The sequence below is a fragment of the Limanda limanda genome, chromosome 19 (genome assembly GCF_963576545.1).
Source record: "Limanda limanda chromosome 19, fLimLim1.1, whole genome shotgun sequence".
NCBI classification, from domain to species: Eukaryota; Metazoa; Chordata; class Actinopteri; order Pleuronectiformes; family Pleuronectidae; genus Limanda; species Limanda limanda.
The window spans coordinates 3,007,613-3,027,972 of NC_083654.1; the positions used below are offsets into that span (position 1 = coordinate 3,007,613).

General features: G+C 42.6%; 1 protein-coding gene across 1 annotated transcript in view; it reads left to right on the plus strand.

The window, feature by feature from the left end:
• Window positions 1-8,151, plus strand: part of foxo6b (forkhead box O6 b) — a 42,281-nt gene extending 34,130 nt beyond the window's left edge. The window contains exon 2 of the mRNA XM_061093228.1: window positions 6,454-8,151. Coding sequence (XP_060949211.1) covers window positions 6,454-8,151 — 1,698 coding nt within the window. The remainder of the gene's footprint in view (window positions 1-6,453) is intronic.
• Window positions 8,152-20,360: the final 12,209 nt, after the last annotated feature.

The following is a 20,360-nucleotide window of genomic DNA, read 5'->3' on the forward strand; positions in this document are numbered from 1 at the left end:
AGAATATTTTATCCTGGAAAAATTTTGGGTAGCTTACTGTTACTTTGTTCTGAATGCACAACTAAGGGATACATTTCAGAAAAGAATACTGTTCAGAGAGACCTGTTGTGTGAGGGATTTAGTGGCATAATTTATCATTATGCAGTTATAATTTAGTTATAATTTAATAATAATAACTATAATAATAACCTATGAGGACCTTCAGGTAAAAGTCCCTCTCCAGAGTTAGTGTTGGTCATTTCTGGGTTACCGCAGAAACATGATCCTACAACATGGTGTACTCTTTGCAAGAAGACCTGCTCCTCATGTAAATATTAAGGGGACATTCGAATAAAAACACATTGATTCTTAGTTGCAGCCTTTTATACACTAGTGAAAACGTAATTAGGAAAAATTCTGAATATTATATTCACTGCACACGCTGGACCTTTAACATGCATAAAGTTGGCCCATCAGACTTCCAGCTCTCCTCAGAAATAGTAACATTAGGTGGTGATGATGTCACTATCGATTCACTCTGCCCATGGTCCTGACCATGGTCCTGACCCCAAAGCTGTGATTTTTTTATTCAGTTGTGTATGGATCCTTTGATTTGTTGAAATTATACGTTCATACATTTTTCCTTGCCTTTTAAAAAATGTGCAAGAATATAGTGTGTCGACAGATCTGTTTGTCCTCGGGCCATTAGCCAACCAGTGGACTGATGATCCCCGGACTCTGTAAAAGCAGCACTGTGTCAAGATCATACTCAATCAGTTTTTATGTGTGAAATACAGGAGTGGAGACGGATACAGAGCAGCTGGTTCCCTGTAGAGGAGCCGGGTGGATGTGAGGCCAGGTCTAGTCACCGTTTGCACTGCAACAGTCCATCTCCTGCTGCATTAGCAGAAAGGCAAAGGCTGAGAGCAGTGGGAACAGGCTTCTCCACTTCAGAATCAGTCTTTCTGACAAGTTAATATGTACACTGAAGCCCAGACGGGCAGCCCTGTGCCATTGAGGGCTGAGACGACGCAGGTTTCATTCCAGCCAAAGAGTATACTGGAGGATTTCACTGAGCAGCTCCTCCACTGTGGCTGACACTGTGCTAATCTGTGACATCTCCTGCGACATGGCCTTTGATTGCTATAATAACCTGGAGTATCCACATCACATGTGATGTTCCAATCCTGCAAACAAGTCAAGCTGATATATGACCTTTCTTCAATTAGACTTACCATTATTTGTTGTCTGCCACAACTGTTGAAATAACAAAAAAGATATTACAAAAAAATAAAACACTAGCCCAGTTGGCAGATTATGACACTCTAATTACACCTTAAAACTACAATTTTCAAAGGAATCAATAACTTTACTCAGAAGCTCAGCTCAATGTACAATAAAAGCCAGCATTGTGTTTTTTGTTAATTTGCATAGTATGAAAATGGCATAGACATATTGAATCAACTCCAAATTTGGTATACAGTCTGGTTGGACTGAAATTGACAATTCAACCATAGAGCAGCAATATGTAAATAAACATGGCAATCAATCAAACCTAACAAATAAAGAGGCCTGACAAGAAATTGGCCATAACTCAAGTTGTCTTAGAGGAATTATGATTAAACTCAGTGAGGACATCCAGCACTTTTATTACTAACACGCCAAATGCTTAAATTATACTTCTCAATCAATCAATCAAACATACCGTTCGAAACTGGATCCATAGTGATTGATGCTGGATCAGCATCATAATAGAAACTTCCATTGCATTACCCATTTTCTCTTTTTATAAGTCATAAACTCCAGTCTAAGTTTTTTCTTTTGCTGATCCTTTTTTGGAGAAAAATATTCATAAACAGCACTGGAGTAGATGTTTTCATCAATGAGCTTCCCAATGGGTTTACTATATGCTAGACAAGATAAGATGTTGTTTACTACTACTTTGTTGAATTTAGAATTTGTTTTACAGATACACAGTGATGATGAAACCAGTGTGTGATTGGTCTCACTCCTCTAACCAGAATTAAAATAGTTGGTTTGACTTTGTCAATAACGAAATCCGCATCTTAATGTTTATTTTTGGCCAATTAAATTGATTCCTTCTGTTAGTTCAGAACTCGCAAATAGCCACATTTCTTTCTGTTACCTTGTTTTGTTTTCTTTATTGTTGCACTTAGCCACAAAACACTGTGTATGTTGTTTATAGTCAAACACTATAGAGAATAATAACATCCTTGTATATGTTTATTTGGTCTATTAGGTTCATTTATTTAACTTGCTGTTATTGGCTGTTCGCTAATGAGTACTTATAGTACATCTTTACCAGCTTATTGTGGCTAATTGTTTCCTCAGCTCTCGCCACAGATGCCACGGGCTCTTTTTACCAATAGGTGCTCTAGATTCCATCCCGCACAATGAGACATATATTTACATACATAATTTCTACTAATTTACATTAGTGCTGACAAGACAATATCTTGTGTCTGTGCCTTTGAACCATTGCAGAAATAGAAGCATTCGTGCCACATCGGGTTGGTTAGGTTTAGGGACAAAAAGGACATGGTTACGGTCGGGGACTGATTGTTGGTTTGGGTTAAAATGGCAGCTTAGTTTTGGAATGTTTGTTGTCATGGTTATAGGAACTTCTTTGTAGGTTAGGGAGAAATTGTGGTCCTGGTTAAAAGAGACCAGCATTGGCTGTCTGTAGAAAATGGGATAACAGTCATTTCTGGTGTCCTACGAATTGTAGACCCATCTAACCACCACATAGCTCCCACAGCTGCTCTTTGTCACGAATGCTTTTGTTTTTATTGGGAGGAATAGTCCATAGAGACAGTTGCGTTATAACTAACTTAATTGCTTATAAATCGTTGCTTGGAACTTATTTTTGGTGAGTGAGTTCATAGTGTCAACTTTATTAACAATATTCCGTTCAGCATACCACTGAAACTTGAGACATTCAAATGACTCATAATAGCCTAAATAAATCAAGAAAAGATACATGTAGTTTGGCCACAAAGTGCTTATGGTGAGTTACATTATTTTTGTCTGAACAACAGCTGGGCTAGTGAGTATAGAAAAGAGAACCGTTATCACTGACTGACTTGACTGAGTCAGAGACAGATCATTGGTCAACTCCATGTGATTGACTGAAGTTACACCACTGATTAGAGTGTAAGGCGTAGAAAACAATAGAAACATAAAGACTCATTGTACTTGACAACAGGTTCGTGAGCACAGACAGTATGAGAGACATGAATGACTAAAATCATCTGACACCAGCCAGAATTCTGATACAATGCAACGGTATCATCAATATGTTAATTGGCTTATTATGCAAACTAGCAGCATTTAGCAAGTTTACAAGCAAGATTTAGCTTTAATTGTTTCAGGTGGTTCCACATCAGTTTTCTTCTACAGCCCATCCATTGTACTGCACACTGACCATGCCTCATATTATTCTATTGACCCAGCCTTGTTCCTTAATCGGGTTTTCTTTGTTTAATTATAGTTAGAGCTGAATCACCTCATGCACAAACTTTAATTTGCCTGGCAGATGCCTGTAGTGGAGTGATGCGAGAGAGGGGTTTCAGTTATTTGGCCTGTCCTCAAGGATTTAAACTAGCTAGAAAATAATTAGTATAATGCCATACACTCCAACAGCAACACCAGCTACATCCTCCAAAACGATCATACATATTCATATGCATGATCGTATTCATATGCCTTTTGCTAATTAGTTAATGATTCATTGGAGCCTTATTGCACTCATGTGTTCAGATACGGGGGCGGACCATTGGAAATCATATTGAGGCATAGAAATTGTAAGATTAGGGGGTGAGTGTCAGCACCACATTCACACTAGGAACGGTTTCAGAAACAGAAATGTCCTTCGAAGCCCAAACACCTACATAAGTTTCATATTATTATATACTAATACAGAGATATGCCACATTATATTATCTACATTGTATCAGCAGGTGAAGGAACAGCAGTTGTGGTATAATTGTTGCTCTGGTAGTTATACAGAAGCTCTCTCTCTCACACTCACACACACAGACACACACACACGCACACACACACACACACTAACACACAAGCACACTGCTGCTAATCACAGCTTGGTACAGGTAGTGAGGCATTGGGACTACTGGTGATTGAGCCTCCCTGGTGGATTGGAAGCAGGAATCTGACAGATTCAGATAAAAGGCTGTTTGGAGTTGCCTGCAGCATCAAACAGCATCAACCCTCCCCTCCCACACTCCCATCTCTCCCCCCACAATCACCTCCACTCTCTTCATTTCTCCCTCTTTTGGTTTACTCAGTTGCCATGGCTACGCCCAGCCAGAGCCTTCACATTGAGGAGGAACCTGTCAGGGTGCCGCTCTCAGATCACCTGATGCAGGTCGCCTCCACTGGCGGCCTCTTTCACACAGCGTCATCGTTCAATTTGGCTTTGATTAAGTCTGTGCTCCGTGGCGTGGCGCAGCTGAGAAGTGAAGTCTGTGTATTTTGTCGGCAAACGTTGAGCATGTGCAATTTTGCCGACCTGGTTTTTTGGAGTGGACCCTTCTGAATGGTAGCAGCAAAAAAAAACCACCTCTCCTTCCTATCCAATTTCCAAGTCTGTGAAGAGCGATCTAGCCAAAGCAGTGTGATTTGAATAGAGGACGGGATGAAATTACCTGTTTGGAGTCATGCTGAGGGGATGGGTGCATGTGGAGGGGGCTTTTCTACACGAATGAGAGTAGTAGCGAGATACCAGACTGATCTGAAACCCACTTAAAGCTGAATTCCCCCTGTAAACATTTTGCCAGAAACCTATTACCTGATGTTGTGGATGCTGTGCTTTTCATAGTAAGCTGCAACAACAAAGAGCCGTCACCTCTTTCAGCTGGCTGTCCAGTTCACAGCCATGCGGCTCTGTACGCTGCCAAAGTAAGGAGTGGTGGAGGGGTACATATGCTAACTGTATAGATTGCGCTGTAGGGTGAAATATAAGCTGGCCCCCTACTGAACACAGATTTGCATCTCCTGCTGGGTTTTTTTTCCTGATATTTTCCCATCTTCCATTCAGAATGAATGACTGATTGAAAGAATGATGGGAGGGGGGAAGGATGGAAGTTGTGTAAGGGGATGAGAGGATGGATGTGGAGAGAGGTAGAGAATGAACAATGTCGTGATCAAGAGACGCTGGGACTCAGAGAGGGAGATGAATGGGGCCGAGAGCTGGAAAATTGGACAGGAGGCGGGGGGTGAATGAAGATAGAGAATGGCTCGAGATATCGGGAGACAGAGATTGTGAGCTATGTGCAGGTAATAAACAAGGCAGAAATAGATAGATATCTCGAGGGAGAAAAAGGAAAAGTGAGCGATTGTGTGCGTGGGGGAGAAGTTGTGGGCTGGGCTGGGGGGGGTGCTTGGTTTCTCCCAAAAGAGAAGCAAAAAAGAAGCAAAAAAAGGTAAAAGAGAGTGAAAGAAAGTGAGGGCGAGAAAGCAATGGGCGGAAGGCTGGCGAGTGTGTGAATAATGACACAAACAGGAACGATTTGGATGAACATGCTGTACTTAAACTAACTTGGCCAGCTGAGAGGATGTGGATCCCTGCTAAGCTCTCCTTTAGGCCGGCTCAGATCTCATCAGCTCACTCCAGGTTGGCACTAGCTTCAAATGCTGCTGCAGAGCCTTGGATTAACTATACAGCCGTCACTCAGACACTTAAACAGGGGTCTGGAGAGGCTTATCCCAGCCCCCCACCTCCCCCCCCCCCCTCACCGACACCCATTCTAGGTTCGCCCACAACTGCCACCCCCCCCCCTTCAAAGCACCTATAAGGAAGACTTCATCATAATGCCACCGTTGCCTCAAGTTATGTTGATTGTGCCATGATTTTTAAAAGAGGTTAAATGAGCATGTCCCTCCCCTCCTGCCTCCCCCTGTTTACTCTCCCTCTATTTTATTCCAGGCCTATGTGTGAGTGTTTCTTTTTTTCATTCTTGTGCTCTTCCAGAGCTTCTCCTGCCAAATCAACCCCCCCACCCTCACTCGAACCCTCCCTCCCTCCCTGTGTCTGGCGGGATCTCAGGCTCTCATATTTGGAGGCCCTGCAATCGATACAGGCTGTCTGTGATTGGGTTGCCTCGCGTGATTAATTTCTGTAACCTTGGTGATGGTTTGATGTGGAGGCTGCACCCATGTCCATATTATGACTCAGTGAGCGCGTGTGGAGAGGAGAGGTTGGTCAGGGGAGGTATCGATTGGATCCTTTACTCTCCCTGTCCTCTTTGCTCTCCCCTCCGTCTCCCTCTCTTTCTTTATCCATCTTTTTTCTCACTTGCCATGCAGCTCTGATAGTTTTGCCATAATTTGAAATGACTTTGTGTTCTCAAGAAATGATTATTTAACCCTAAATGTTCCCTTGGGTGTTAATGTTAATCTCTCTACTTCTCTCTCCCTTTTTCTCTCTTGTTACAGAACTCGATCAGACACAACCTGTCTTTACACAGTCGCTTCATACGGGTGCAAAATGAAGGGACAGGGAAGAGTTCTTGGTGGATGCTGAACCCAGAGGGTGGGAAGATGGGAAAGGGACCCAGACGACGTGCAGCCTCTGTAGACAATGGGACTCGCTACCTGAAGACTAAAGGTCGAATCAGCCGGAAGAGAGCAGGGGCTATAGGCCTTGGACGGGGACACGGTCAGGGCGGTGGACCAGCATTGCAAGGCTCCCCAGAGCATGGCAGTCCAGCAGGTAAAGGAGGTGTGGGCATGGGGGGTGAGGAGTATGACACCTGGACGGATCTCCATTCCCGCACCTCCTCCTCTGCCTCCACGCTGAGTGGCTGCCTGTCCCCGATCTTGGCTGAGGCGGAGGCAGATGAACCAGAGGAGGGTGGGTTGTCCTGTTCAGCCTCCCCGCGATTGTACCCCAGCCCCACCAGCACCCGTTCCCCGGCCCTGGGCACTGGGGGCCACTGCCCCACAGTGGAGCTGCCCCAGCTGACTGATCTGACTGGTGCTATCAGTCTCGATGAGAGTGGCTACCCCCAGCCACCACCAATCAAATGCAACGGTTATCCCTATGTGCCTGGACCCAAGGCGGAGGGTTCTTACTGCGGGCCCATGTATGGACAGCCTTCCCTGGGGATGCTCAGGCATCACACTCCAATGGAGACCATCCAGGAGAACAAGCCAGTCAGCTTCCAGCGCCCAATGAGAGGCTACTCAGAGAACAACGCCCTGCAGAGTCTACTCACCGGAGGTCCTGCGTACTGCAACAAAGACACACTACTAGGCCAGGGACGGGAAACACACACACTAATAACACAGGGAACCAATGGTGTTCACAACCAGCACAACCACAATCAGAATCGTAGCCACAATCAAAGCCAAGAGCATGCTCACAATCCCAGTCTACACAATGGCCATGGCTCCGTCCACGACCAGAACACAACCCACCATCAGAACCACAATCAGGGTCACAAACACCAAGCCAGCCTCGAATACAGCCACAGCCACAAGCCCCACCCTGCCCATGACTATGGTGCCAGTCATGAGCATGGTCACAGGAATAAAGTTAACCCCAGCCATGATCACAACCCTCGCTCCAGCCAGAGTCACATGCACACCCACAACCCCATGCCCGGTGGTCCTCCCCCACAGGCTCTCTCCCCACGGGTAAGCACTGACATCCTGCAGCCCTATAGCCTCAAAACCTCCAACCACTATGGGCCCCGACCCCACCTCCCAACATCGCCATCCCTGCCCCCCAACCCTGCTGGGCTTATGGACGTTCCCCAGGATCCCTGTCGCCTGGCATCTGCGCCTCACCCCCGTCATCAGCCGTACCCAGGAGCTCACCATCAGGGTATGACCAACTCCTGGCATGGCTACTACCACAATAACCACCAGCAGGGGAATGCTGGTTACCATGGACAACAGCACAACTCCCATAGTCGAATGGCTCCCAACCTGGAGATGGAGAACATACCTAATGGCCTGGACTGTGATGTAGACTCCATCCTGCTCAATGACTTTATGGAAAATGAGGGCATGGACTTCAACTTTGATGGCTCTCTGTCCCAAGGTGTGGGCATGGGGATGGGCATGAGCTTAGGGGCATTTGCTTGCCCTCCACAAGCTCACAGCAACCAGAGTTGGGTGCCAGGGTGAACCCTGGTCCAGGGATTTGGATAAACATATTAACTGGAAAGCTCACCCTCTGGGTCAGGCTGCTGGTGGGCTTTACCCTTGGACTGACTGACTGTGATTCTGTTTCTCTGAGACTGTAGAGCAAAATACTTGTTGTCATTTCGTTTCCTGGGGACTCCCTATAACCACACATCCTACTCTTCCTCTTTCTTCTCTGTTTATAAAGCTTTCTGTCTCAATATTGAACCTGCCCCCAATGAGCCTCGTGCTAAAGACCCCTTGTTTATGCCCTTCAGTTTTTTTCCTTCTGTTTCTTTAAGCTCTCCTCTCAGTCTCGTCCTGCTCGTCCTAAGCTCTCAAGCACTTTACATCCATCCTTTCATACAGATGCAGTAACACAAAGAACAGGCAAAGTCACGTTGAGTGTTGGCTTAAGTTTAATGTATGCAATCCACTTCACAGTATTATCTCCTCCTACAAAGGAGGTGTTGTTTTTGACTTGGGAACATGATCAAACAGCTGCATAAATATCTCTCATTGTAGAGGTGTTCTCAGATTGGGGTTAAAAGGCTTTGAGGTTTGAGGATGAAGAAAAAGGAGATATTTAGAGGAAGAAGAAACTAGAAGTAAAGCAAAGAAGCAAACTCCGGGGTTAGTGTGACTTCCCTCCCTGGGTTGGACAGTGGTGTTTCCTGTTTGTTCCCGGGCAGGAGGACAGTCATCCATCAGGCAACCATCAGCACCACTCCATTGAAATGCAACGTCCCTTCTTTAATCTCCAAAGTAATGCCAGAGTGATGCATCACTATTGCAAATCTAATGCGCCACTTTGTGTTTTTTCAACCCCCCCTCCCTCTCGTCAGCTCCGGACACACCAGCTTAATGTGTTTTGGCGAAAGTGATGATTAAAGTCACTCTGCACTAAATGGCGGAGGGATTGAAAGAGGTAGTTGGGTGGGGGGGGGGGGGGCATTGAGGGGAGACGATAGGAGAGGAGAAATGCAAATATTCCCTCAGTGCCTCTTCCTCTCCATTTTGTGGATTTATGTAGCTTTCCCCATAATGAAATAAGCAACGATCAGAGCCTGCTGTACATCCTGAGGAGCTTTCTGATTGGCCTGCACTGGGCTGCCTCAGCAAGACTCCTTCACCGGCTGACCCCAGAACAGCTTAGTGAGCAGCAGTGGTCAGGCCAGGATGTTGATGAAGCTGCCGTCCTCAGACCCCAGGCAACCCTGTCTAATTCACTAACACCCAGGTTCAAGCCCGCTATGTGCTTTTACTCCTGCAAATTGCACACTGATGAACACCGTCAGCAGATTACTATTTGGTGCTATCTCCTCTTCCCAGGCTCCCTCCTATCGCGCCGCCCAATCCCGAGGTTACTCGGAGGGTAAACAAGAGTAATTAACCGCCAAACAAGATGGATGATTTATGCAAGTGTGTGTATTCGCTCATTGGCACAAAGTCATAATTCTTCCCCCTACAAAGCTCAAGGAGGGCAGTTTGTGAGCGGTGGTGCCCAGTGACAAGGTAAAGCGGCTGGCGAGCGGTGTGCTTACAGTGTCCTTCAAGCAACCCCTTTAACAAGCATTACCCACCCTGTCCAGGTCGTAGTTTTTCTTTGCTGTTGGCTTTTCTGGTGCTTGTTCCGTGATTGTGCAATTGTCTGTCCTGTTCCAATACAGCGTGGATAAGAGATTTCCTGTGCATCTTTTTTTTCCTGATTCCCTGGGGGGGAAAACGGGCAAACTGGCCAATCGCCAAACCTTGTCCTGGCACCTGTCCCACTCAACATAGAGAGAATAGGAACAAGAGAGAGAAGAAAGGTAGACAGATACGGTGAGAGTGTGAATGGGAGGGAGGGAGCGAGATGAGTCGACAGGATCTATGAGACTGGGAGAGATTTTCCAGCTCGGTAGCTTTGTGTAGAATTGGCTGTTTGAATCGGGCCAAATGTCAAGTGCTACTCAGCCAGCTCCATCGAGCTTTGACAAGAAAGCCACTTCTCCCTCCTGATCAAGGACAATGAGGAGGATTTCCATACACAATTCTTTTGCTTTCTCTTTTTCTGTTTCATGAGTTAAGATGGCCCATTATTGTAACCCAACTGTAATTTGTTCTCTGGCCTGTGTGCATTTGTGTGTTAAGCTTCTCGTGGGTGTGCGAGTGTGTGTGCGTTTGTAGCACAGTGATGTACAAGAACTGATTAAGGGAATATTGTTGAGAACTAACTTGCCCTGGTATTGTCCATGCCTGGCTGAGTGCAGCATACATTAATATATACAGTTTATATTTATTGGTTAGGGAGATTGGTCTTGGAGGACCCTCACTGCTTTCTCTTCTCGCTGACAAAGAGGCAGAATGCTTTTTTCAGTCTGACTACATTTCATTCTGTACATATTCTATATTGAGAAAAATTGTATTATAATTTTTTTGCAAATATCAAGTTGTTTTTTAAAATGATGTATCTGCTCATCTGGTGACCGTAAAATAAAAAACAAATAAGAACATAAATGTTTTTTGTGGGTCTCTGTTATTTCATACCCTGATGTGCATTGCTGTGAGGTGAAAACCTTGTTTCTCCTGTAAATGAAGTCTTACCAAACTTGTTTTCCATCAGGCACACATAATGTCAAGTAAGATTTATTGATAATTATGCAGCCAAAATCATACATCACAAAGTTAGTAATGACGTAATTTCAAGTTGAATTTGAAGGTTGGGGCTTACGAACACTTGGATGACACCACAGGAGCAGTATGGAGGTATTTTATTGTTTTATATTTGTGATGTTTTATTACATAGAGAATCAACTCTTAGGTCAATTTTATTGGAATTGGCTGCAACCACTGAAACTCCAAAATGGTTTTGTGGACTCAAACTCTTCTCCCATCCTTCCATCGGCATAGTGATGAGTAGATAATGAGTAAATTTTCATTTCTCGGTGAACTTTACCTTTATCCACTTTGTCCCAACCACTTTATTTGGAGGTAACACTGAAACAGAATGAACCTAAACATTCTGGAATGATTTTTAATCACTCAGGACAACTTCATGTGTTAAAAATACAGTATTGTGGTCAGTTTGACAAAGACTCCAGGCTGTGATATGTGAATTTACAATGAGCAGTTTAAGTAGTAATTTCACAGTTTGCCGAAAGTGTAACCAATCCAGAGGTCTGTTTTCAACCTGTTCTGAACATTTTACATTTTTTACTGACAACCTTCTACTGCCGAGATCTTTGCAATTAACCTTGTGAATACAGTGGTATATTGCATTAAGAAATGATGGGAGAAACAACATTGTAGATCAAATGGGATTATATTAAAGAATGTGAATTCTGAGGTCCTGTTGTTTTCCCATTAACACTTTATGAGCTGATGTATTGACTTAACTGACTCAGTGGTTGTGATACGGCACAGGGTTCATCATCAGTTGTAGTGTGTATGCATGTGTGTGCACATAAAGTGTAGGTGAGTGTCTACATATGTGTAACTAAATCGATACTGTATATAGATTAATTACATGAGTGTGTATGTTCATGTAACCGGGTTTGAGTGTATGCATAGCTGCATGTAATTGGGTGTTTTTTGAGCGTGTGTATGTATGTTGATGAGACAATGTGCAAGTGTGTGTTAGTGTGTGTATGATGTGCAGTTTTTGGCATATATATATATGCATGTTTGTTTCTTTCCATGCATTTGTGTTATCAATGTGTATGTGATTAACACACCAGTGTACTATCACCCCATGCCTCAGTTTTGTGAGCATCTGAGTGTATATTAGTGTGTGTGCTTGTGTGTGTGTGTGTGTGTGTATCAGTGTGTGTATCCTGTGTGTGTGTGTGCGTCTAGTCTAGCGCCTGTGTGATAAGGCTCGTTAGCAACCCGATGCCGTGCCACAGCTGTGTCTGTCCCAGTGGAGGCTTCCTCACTGAGGGACTGACTGCATCTGCACTGCCATACTGTGCCACACACACACAGACACACACACACACACACACACACACAGACACACACACACACACACACACACACACACACACACACACACACACACACACACACACACACACACACACACACACACACACACATAAACACACACACACACACAAACACACACACACACACACACATGACTGTGTCCTCACCGCCCCCTCACCTTGGTTACTGTCAGCCTGCACAGAGAGAGCCACAGCTCCACATGGTTAGTTAGCAGCAGCTCACCTGACAAGATGGCTGATCATTGTACACCTGGGAAGATGGCGCCCTTCAGAGCTACACACAGACACACACACACTCACACGCTGTCAGACACCAAGAACAGCTCTCCATCATCCCCAGCTCATGCCATCCTATAAAATATGCCTCTCGGATGCTAGTTAGTTCATCTGGTAGAGAGAGGGAGGTTAGTGTGAGACAGAATGCATAATAAGGACAAGCTCCTGCTGCACTCCATGCAAATGTGAAGCTCGACGTGTCAGAGCCGTGATGGATCTGTTCTGACAGACATGGTGACAGCCCGGTGACAGCAACTTAAAAACCTACACTCCTTCTCCCTCTCACTCGCTCCCTCCTCGTATATATTTACAACCGGAGCATCTTAATGCACTTTTCCTCCCTAATCTCCCAAGTTCCTCAGCAGCTAGTTCAGAGACGTCCCCATATTTCACAGGATATGGCATTTTGTGATCTGACAAAGGTTGTAGGCTGATATGCGAGCTCTGTTCTGGTGTCTGCATCTGCATAGACTGTATGGTGCTGCATAATGTGGAGGGTCTGTCAGTAAATATTAGAGAGGAACACGAATAATTTTTCACTGAAACCTGAGACTGTGACTGCAAAATCAGTTTCTTTTGGAATTGAAATCCAGTGGTGTAGTTTAATAAATGAATGTAAAAAAATGAATTATGTTGAGATTGTTATAGTGCACGTTTGATGATTATAATCTTACAACAGAAAAAAACAAATACTGAAACACAAAGACCCAATTTGCTGTTTTACTGTCTTTTCTTTGACAGCTCTTCTGTCATCTTTTCAGAAAAAGATCATGAATATACATTACCAACATTAAATGAAAAAACTCAAACCTCTATTCTGTTCACGGTTTTTGTCCTGTAGGTTGGGAGGTTTCAGCTCTCAGGAGAAACCTATAGAGGGACAAAGCACTAATTTCTGCCTATAAACACGGCTGTACTGTGCTAATAATTCTCTCACATCGAATCACATCAATCTCCACACATTTAATACACTGTCATTATTCTGTCCACTTTAATGTCTGTAACTCGTTTTAGTTTCATTACTTCACAAAACAAACTGCTTCAAAAAAGAATCTAAAATTGTCAAAAACAGCCACCTGTCTTCAGTCTCAATAGTCAGTCATTTGTGCTTCATAATTAAAGCTACAGACATAAAAATGCATGCGTTTTGCACCTGGCATTTTGTGTTGATCACCAGGAAGCTCTGAGTTAATGACAGAGAAGAGTATACACCTGTTTATTTCCCTCCATAGCATGATAAAGTGTTGATGACGTGCTCAGGATGGTCTAGCCAGCAGCTAACCATCATTTAACTGCATTTGTCTCCACACATGAAGTCACTGAACGTTGTGTTGCTGCGTACAGTTCATGCGTTGTGACCAGTTGTGTGTGATGACAGGTAGATGTCATATGGTTAAGAGCGGGACTGGAGGTTCTTCAGTCCTGAATGACTGTAGACAGAGATTTTTTGCTGTGTGCGCTTGTTGTTTGTAACAGCAGGAAATCACACCTCTGCTGTAACTGCATGTATTAAATGCTAATTCAGCCAAAAAAATTTCACTGTTGAAATCAAAACATATTTTGAAGTAAATTGGTTCACATTCAAAATTAAGAGTTTTGACTTCAGAGCTAATTTGTTATACACAATATTTTACATTTATGATATAGAATAAAGACTCCTAAAGAAGTGCCTAAAGAACTCTCCTCATTTTTTTTTGTCGAAACATACATGTTAAATGATTCTAAAGCTATTGCATATCATCCCCATTAGAAAGAAGAACCCCATTGTCATTGCTTCAGCGTGGCTGTTTATGTAAAGTGGTTATTTTGCCCCTTTTTCAACAAGTCCAAATAGTGTCAGCAATTCAAAACATGGAGTAAGTATTTGAAATCACAGATGTGTATCATGTACTTCATAACAGATTAAATAAGTAAAAAGTAATGTTGAAGCAGGACGGTATTTTACTTTGATGGCACACAAACTTATAAATGGGAGAATGGCATTTCTCTCAATGCCACAGCGCCCCCTGTATTCCCGCACAGCACTATGTAATTCTGGTGTACCGTGTTGGAACATTACAGCATACGTCTCACACCAGCAACCAGAGCCGGTGCAAGCAGGTAAATATAAGAGACAACTAGCTTCAGGACATTATCGGAGCAATCAAAGAAAAGGAAAAGATAAGGTTGTTTAACTTTGGGCTGTGACGGTGAAATTGTCCAACTTGCTAGGTAATGGTCATAAGCCAGGTAAACCTATTTCAATAAAGGTTTAGATGGTTAGCATTTCATTGGGATCATTGGGATCTTTAGATCGCAACTTGTATGAATTATGTATCCCACCTGTAGGGGGAGCTCGAGTATAGGCGAGAATGAATCTTGCATGTCGTCACTTTATGAGCTTGTTAAACTGTTGAAATTCAAGTATAGAAACTACTTAAGCTCAGTGAGCGATATTTCACAGAATACTTTACAATAAGAATACTGTAACTAACTTCTGCTGAGTGTATTCCGTGGCTACTTAGAAAAAAAGAAAGAGAGTAAAAGAAAGAAGGATCGCCACTTTCACTTCAATTAGAAGCATTGTTGCTATGGTTACTTGCAGTATAATATACCTTAATAGTGGTCAAACTATGCTCTATGTCTTTGTTTTATGTCTTCTATTATGCAATCTTAATGGAAACCTTACAACCAATCAGAAATTAGTTTATTTCATGTCCATGGCATTACAGACTGAAAGTCTAAACATTTGGATCATTTGTCTCAGCCCATGAAGTAGCATGAAGACAGCACATTTTTACCATTCTCATCCTGAAAGGATATGATATGTAACGCTGATGGTCAGCGTGCATACTGTACAATAATGTGGTGTGATCCAGTCTCAGTGGCCTCCTGAACCAGTGGGACAGGCTGATGGGACTTCCTGCTGGCAAGAGTGTTACAATACGCTCACTGCTGTAGTTTATTACAGCAGAGTCTCCCCAGGGATTCAGCTGATGGCGAACATCAAAGCTGTGCCAGGCACATCAGAACAGCGAGGATGTGGGTGGAGGTCATCTCCGATGAATTCTGCCTCATATATGGGACAAACGCCTTCAGCACGTTGCATGAATGCTCATTATCAATTCATGGAGCTATTGAACCCTCTGTGTTTCTCTTCAAAAAAAAAAATCCCTTGTCTTTAAAGGCAGCAGAGTTTTTTTTTTTGCTTTTTTAAACATGAATTTTGACAATTCAAACTTCCACTCAGTGACAAGCTATGAGTCCCATGCTAGAAAAAGGTCCCATGTGTTTGAAGCATCTAGGCCGCTCCATCTTTTTGATCAGCAGCTCGGCTGTGAATTCAGCAGATCAGAAAGTGGATCAGAGGCTCCCTGGGGACTGCCATTTATGCCTGCCACCAGCAGAGGATAGAGAACGTAATTAAGAGTTTGTTAAGATGCCCAAATTCCTTCTCATTTCCACCCGCCTCCCTCCGTCCGCCTCCCATCCCTCCTCCCCCTGCTCCCAGTAGCTCTGATCTTGCCACAGATTAAACCTCTCATTCCCTGGGAAGACGGAGCCACAGAGGGGAGCTGCATCTCCAGCCACACAGGCTGATTATCTTAAAGCGTAATTAAAGTGAGAGAGTGTGACAATCTCAGAGACAGAGCGCTGTGTCGACACGATGGAGATGGATTATTCTGAGTGGGGTGTACACAGGACCCTCTGAAAGGCACAACAAAGGGGAGAGCATGTGTTGCATGTGTGTTAATTATCAGTGTCACTCATTCTTTATGTGTCTTCATGTGCTTGTTAGTAATTACTTTTCATGTATGTGTATGTATCAGTGTCAGTCAGTCAGTCAGCAAGCAACTTCAAACCACCGCAAGGCAACAATTATCCCCTCAATAATACGCAGCACAGGCTTAGAACATACTGTGTGAGATTTGATACTGACTGCTAATTGATCTGGAAGTTTATTCTTACCACTCTGGGGGAGGGTGAAGACTTGAAAACAGATTTTTTTCTTGCACCGAAGTGTGTCTTAGTCAGTCAGTATGAAAATACACTGTATTTCATATTTTATTAACATTACTGGTCTTATCTGGGAGAAACAAAGACAAAGGAAGTTACAATGACATAAAGTGGGCTTAGAATGCCTTTTATCAGTGTTGCAATATGACAGTCATCTTGCTATCAGGATGTGAGGAAAGATATTGTTTAATACAATCATTTTAATCAGAAGCAATTATTCCAACAGCTGTCAAAAATGAATTTGGTTTCACCAGTAAAAGGATAGAGATGTTTGTTTATGGGGTAGTCCCACCATGAACCATTTATTAATAACCCCCCTAGTTTATGCTAGTTATGGTTAGCTTGAGATCTGAAACGCTACGAATGAATCATACAAAGCTGTTCTTAGTATAAGTCATAAAATATTGAAACCCAGAAACAAATGTAATTTTAGGGGAACTTGCTAAAAAATACAATGCTAATGTATAACCTGCTGAGACCAAAGAAGATTCTGAAAGGGCCACTCTGACAGAGGTTATATGGTTTACATGAGTATTTGAAAAACACACACACACACACACATATTGTTATAGAATATAGAATCTAGAATCTAAAAAAATATTTACATTTTTTATGATTATTGAAAACAGCTTGGATAATAGCCTATATTTTCCAAGGAAGGTAGCTTGCTATGAAAAATATCATTCTGTTCAGATCACAAGCAGTCAAAACTAAATTGCCTTGAAATAATTAAGAAAATGTGGCAGAGTGCACCATTACTAACTTTTTATCATAAATACACAAAGTTATGTTATCTGCTTCTTGATGGTGACTTTCAGTTGGTCATCATTTTGCAGGTCACGATGGTCCTTTTAATCACCTGGCGGGCGAGGAGGATAGGACACAACAATTATCTTAAATAATGATGTGAACTGGGAAGATGTCAGGTTCCATTTTATAAACCATTACGCCAGTGACTTTATACTGAATGGTCTGATAACAGCTAAGTTTGCCTGATTGGATATTTGATGCTCCTTTTAAATTGCAGGATCACTGTCAAAACTTAAACTCACACATTACTCCATTTATAACGATATAATGCCTAAATTTAACACACCAAAGCCACATCTATATGCTCATACAAATTGTTGACGCTCTACAACATGCACTGGATGCAACTTGGTCTTGAAGTGGAATTCCAGATGAGCATGCACATCGACTGCAGAGCTGGTTCTGATGGAGGTGGGTGCATTGATGGTGAGTTGGTTTTGTGTTAATCAAATGCTGGCATTAGTAGACTTTGACAATAACAAAAACACTTCAGAAATTAAAATCTTCAGCAAGAAAAAGTGTGAAAAGTTGTCTTATTTCACTACCTTTGGCTAAAAAAGAAAAACAGCTTATTTATTGCATTCATATTTATTTAACAGTACGTAATATCACTGTCAAAGATGCACACTGTGATTCTATTATGTCTCCAGATCTTCAGAATTCCTCCCAGCTCATTGTGTGTTTCCGAAAAACATACAGTGTGTCTTGCAGACAAGTGTTCATTATGCATCATACTGTGGAGACAAAGCAAAGGGTGTGATAATCAACCACTGTCCCAGTTTTTGTCTAATGAAATGTATTAGGCTTCTCTTTGGTAAATTAATTACTATTGACAGTAGTCTGCTGGAAGATAAAATGTCCAGCGAGTACCTTCTGGCCCGCCTGCTGTCTGCAGCTGCTCAATGGTTTCCAGTCTTTAATTTCTCTCACATGTGATAATTGTCAAAATCCTTGCATAACCCTAACTTGACTTTAGTTTTCTGTGTTCTGGTAGAAGAGTTTGTGGATTTTGGTGGATGCCTGGCCAAAATGGAGGAATTGAGAATATGACATGGGAACATGAGCTGGAGAGTAGCTGTTAACCTGAATTACTTTTAGCGAGGTGTACCTAATAAATTGCCAACTAAGTGTAGTGCACATTTATATTACACACAGAAAGAATCTCCCTGAGTTTCCTCTAGTACATAAAGGTTCTTGGAAGTTATCTGGAGGCATAAACACCAGCATGTTAACATTTTCTTTGTGAGCATATTCATGACAATTTTTCAGTGACAGTAAATGCAAGCAGGCATCAATAACTTGCAATTTAAGTTCATTTTAAATGCACAAAAGGAAACTTAACATATTCGTGGTACTCCATGAGGACCTTGAGGACCAGTTATGCCATGTGGACCCTTGGAGAAACACATCAGCCGTTAAAGTGTAAGTAAATCTTCCCCTCCTGATGTGGAATGGTGAATCACATTAAAACGGACAACTCACTGGGTCTCCAACACGTCCCGTCTCTCCTGTAAGTCTAGTGTCACCTTTTGGATCTTGGACAAAAACAGCAATTCAGAAGGTTATGAATTTATAATCTTTCATGCGTCCTTGGGCAAGATGCTGAACCCAGAATTGCCCCTCAAAGAAAAAATACTGCCCGTAGAAGCACTGCATGAATGTGTGTGTGAATTGTTGAAGGGCATTACTGTACTGTAAAGCACTTTGAGTGGTCATCAAGACTAGTAAAGTGCTTTATAAATACAAACCATTTACCATCACAATTCATGACCATTTCAGTCCTGTGGTTTTAAATGACACTTAAATAAATGGAATTAGGCTGTTGTGCTCAACAATTCCTCCACATTTAGATCACAACTATACTGGAGGGTCAACCTATCCAGAGAAACACTTTTACTGTTAGCGGAATCTGTGTCATCAATAATCTATACACTTACATGATAATGATAATAATAATAATGACGGTAATAATAATGTTGTCTTTATAACATTAAAACATCATGACTGAGAATTATTTCCAGGGTAAATTAAAATAAAAACAAGATAAATAAATAATACAATAAATACAATGAACACATACTGACTGGTTGTCAAACTTCTCTAACTCATGATAACTATGAGAAGGTGCTTCTGTCTCCTTCTGACACATTCGAGCAGGAGGAAGAAAATAGGAGACCTTCATCAAGGAGGGATCCAGATCTTTCTCAACCAGCTCTCTAAGGACTAAAAACTGGACACTGTTGCGTATATCTTATTTCTTGACCTGTAATACGGCTGAACTGAGTGATTCCACTTCTACCCGTTGCCTGTTGCCCGTGGGACTCGTCTCTGTTGGGTCCATGTTGAGATGCCAAAACAAGCCGGAGAGAAAACAGATCAATGAACCACCATATCAGATGATGGACACGCTGTGAGAAAGGAGTGTTATTAGAGAGGAGCAAAGATCAAGCCAGGCAAAAAAGAGTGACATCATCACCTCGCGCTTAGTACCATCACAGCACTGACTCTGATGGTGGTTCGCTCATGATTCCACTTTAAAGTTGCTAGAAAGCTCAGATGTCTGTGTTTGATGATATAAATATACCCTGAATCCCCAAATCTAACTCAATCGCTGACAGTTTGGTCAAAGATGTGGGTGTTCTGTGCTGCTGGTGGCCAATGTCACAGGAGCCTCCAGCCTCAAGCAGAGAGGAGGAAGGAATTACAGACATCTTGTAAATTGACTTCTGGGTAGCTCCACCAGGGAGACACAATCCCCATGGTCTGCCACCCCAGACACCACTGACTCAAGAGACATCTTTTATTAGACTTTGCTGCTTCCTTTGGAGTCATGAGAGCCTTTACCGAGCGTTCTTCACAGAAGTAGTAGCACTTCCCAAAACAGATGTGTAAAGTCATTCTTCCCCTGGAATATTTGAGTTATGACTGAATGTTGCCTTCTCAATAGCATGTGATTTTTTTATAAAAGAGAAGGGAATAGCTTCACATGTTGAGAAATGTTGGTGATCTGCCAAGACCAAAAAAAAGACCAGGAGCCTCACACAATTTGATTAACACATCTCTGAGAAATCAATTGGAGAAACACACCCACAAACCACTTAGCACCAAGGATGCATTTAAGTAAATAGTCTTTATAATAGG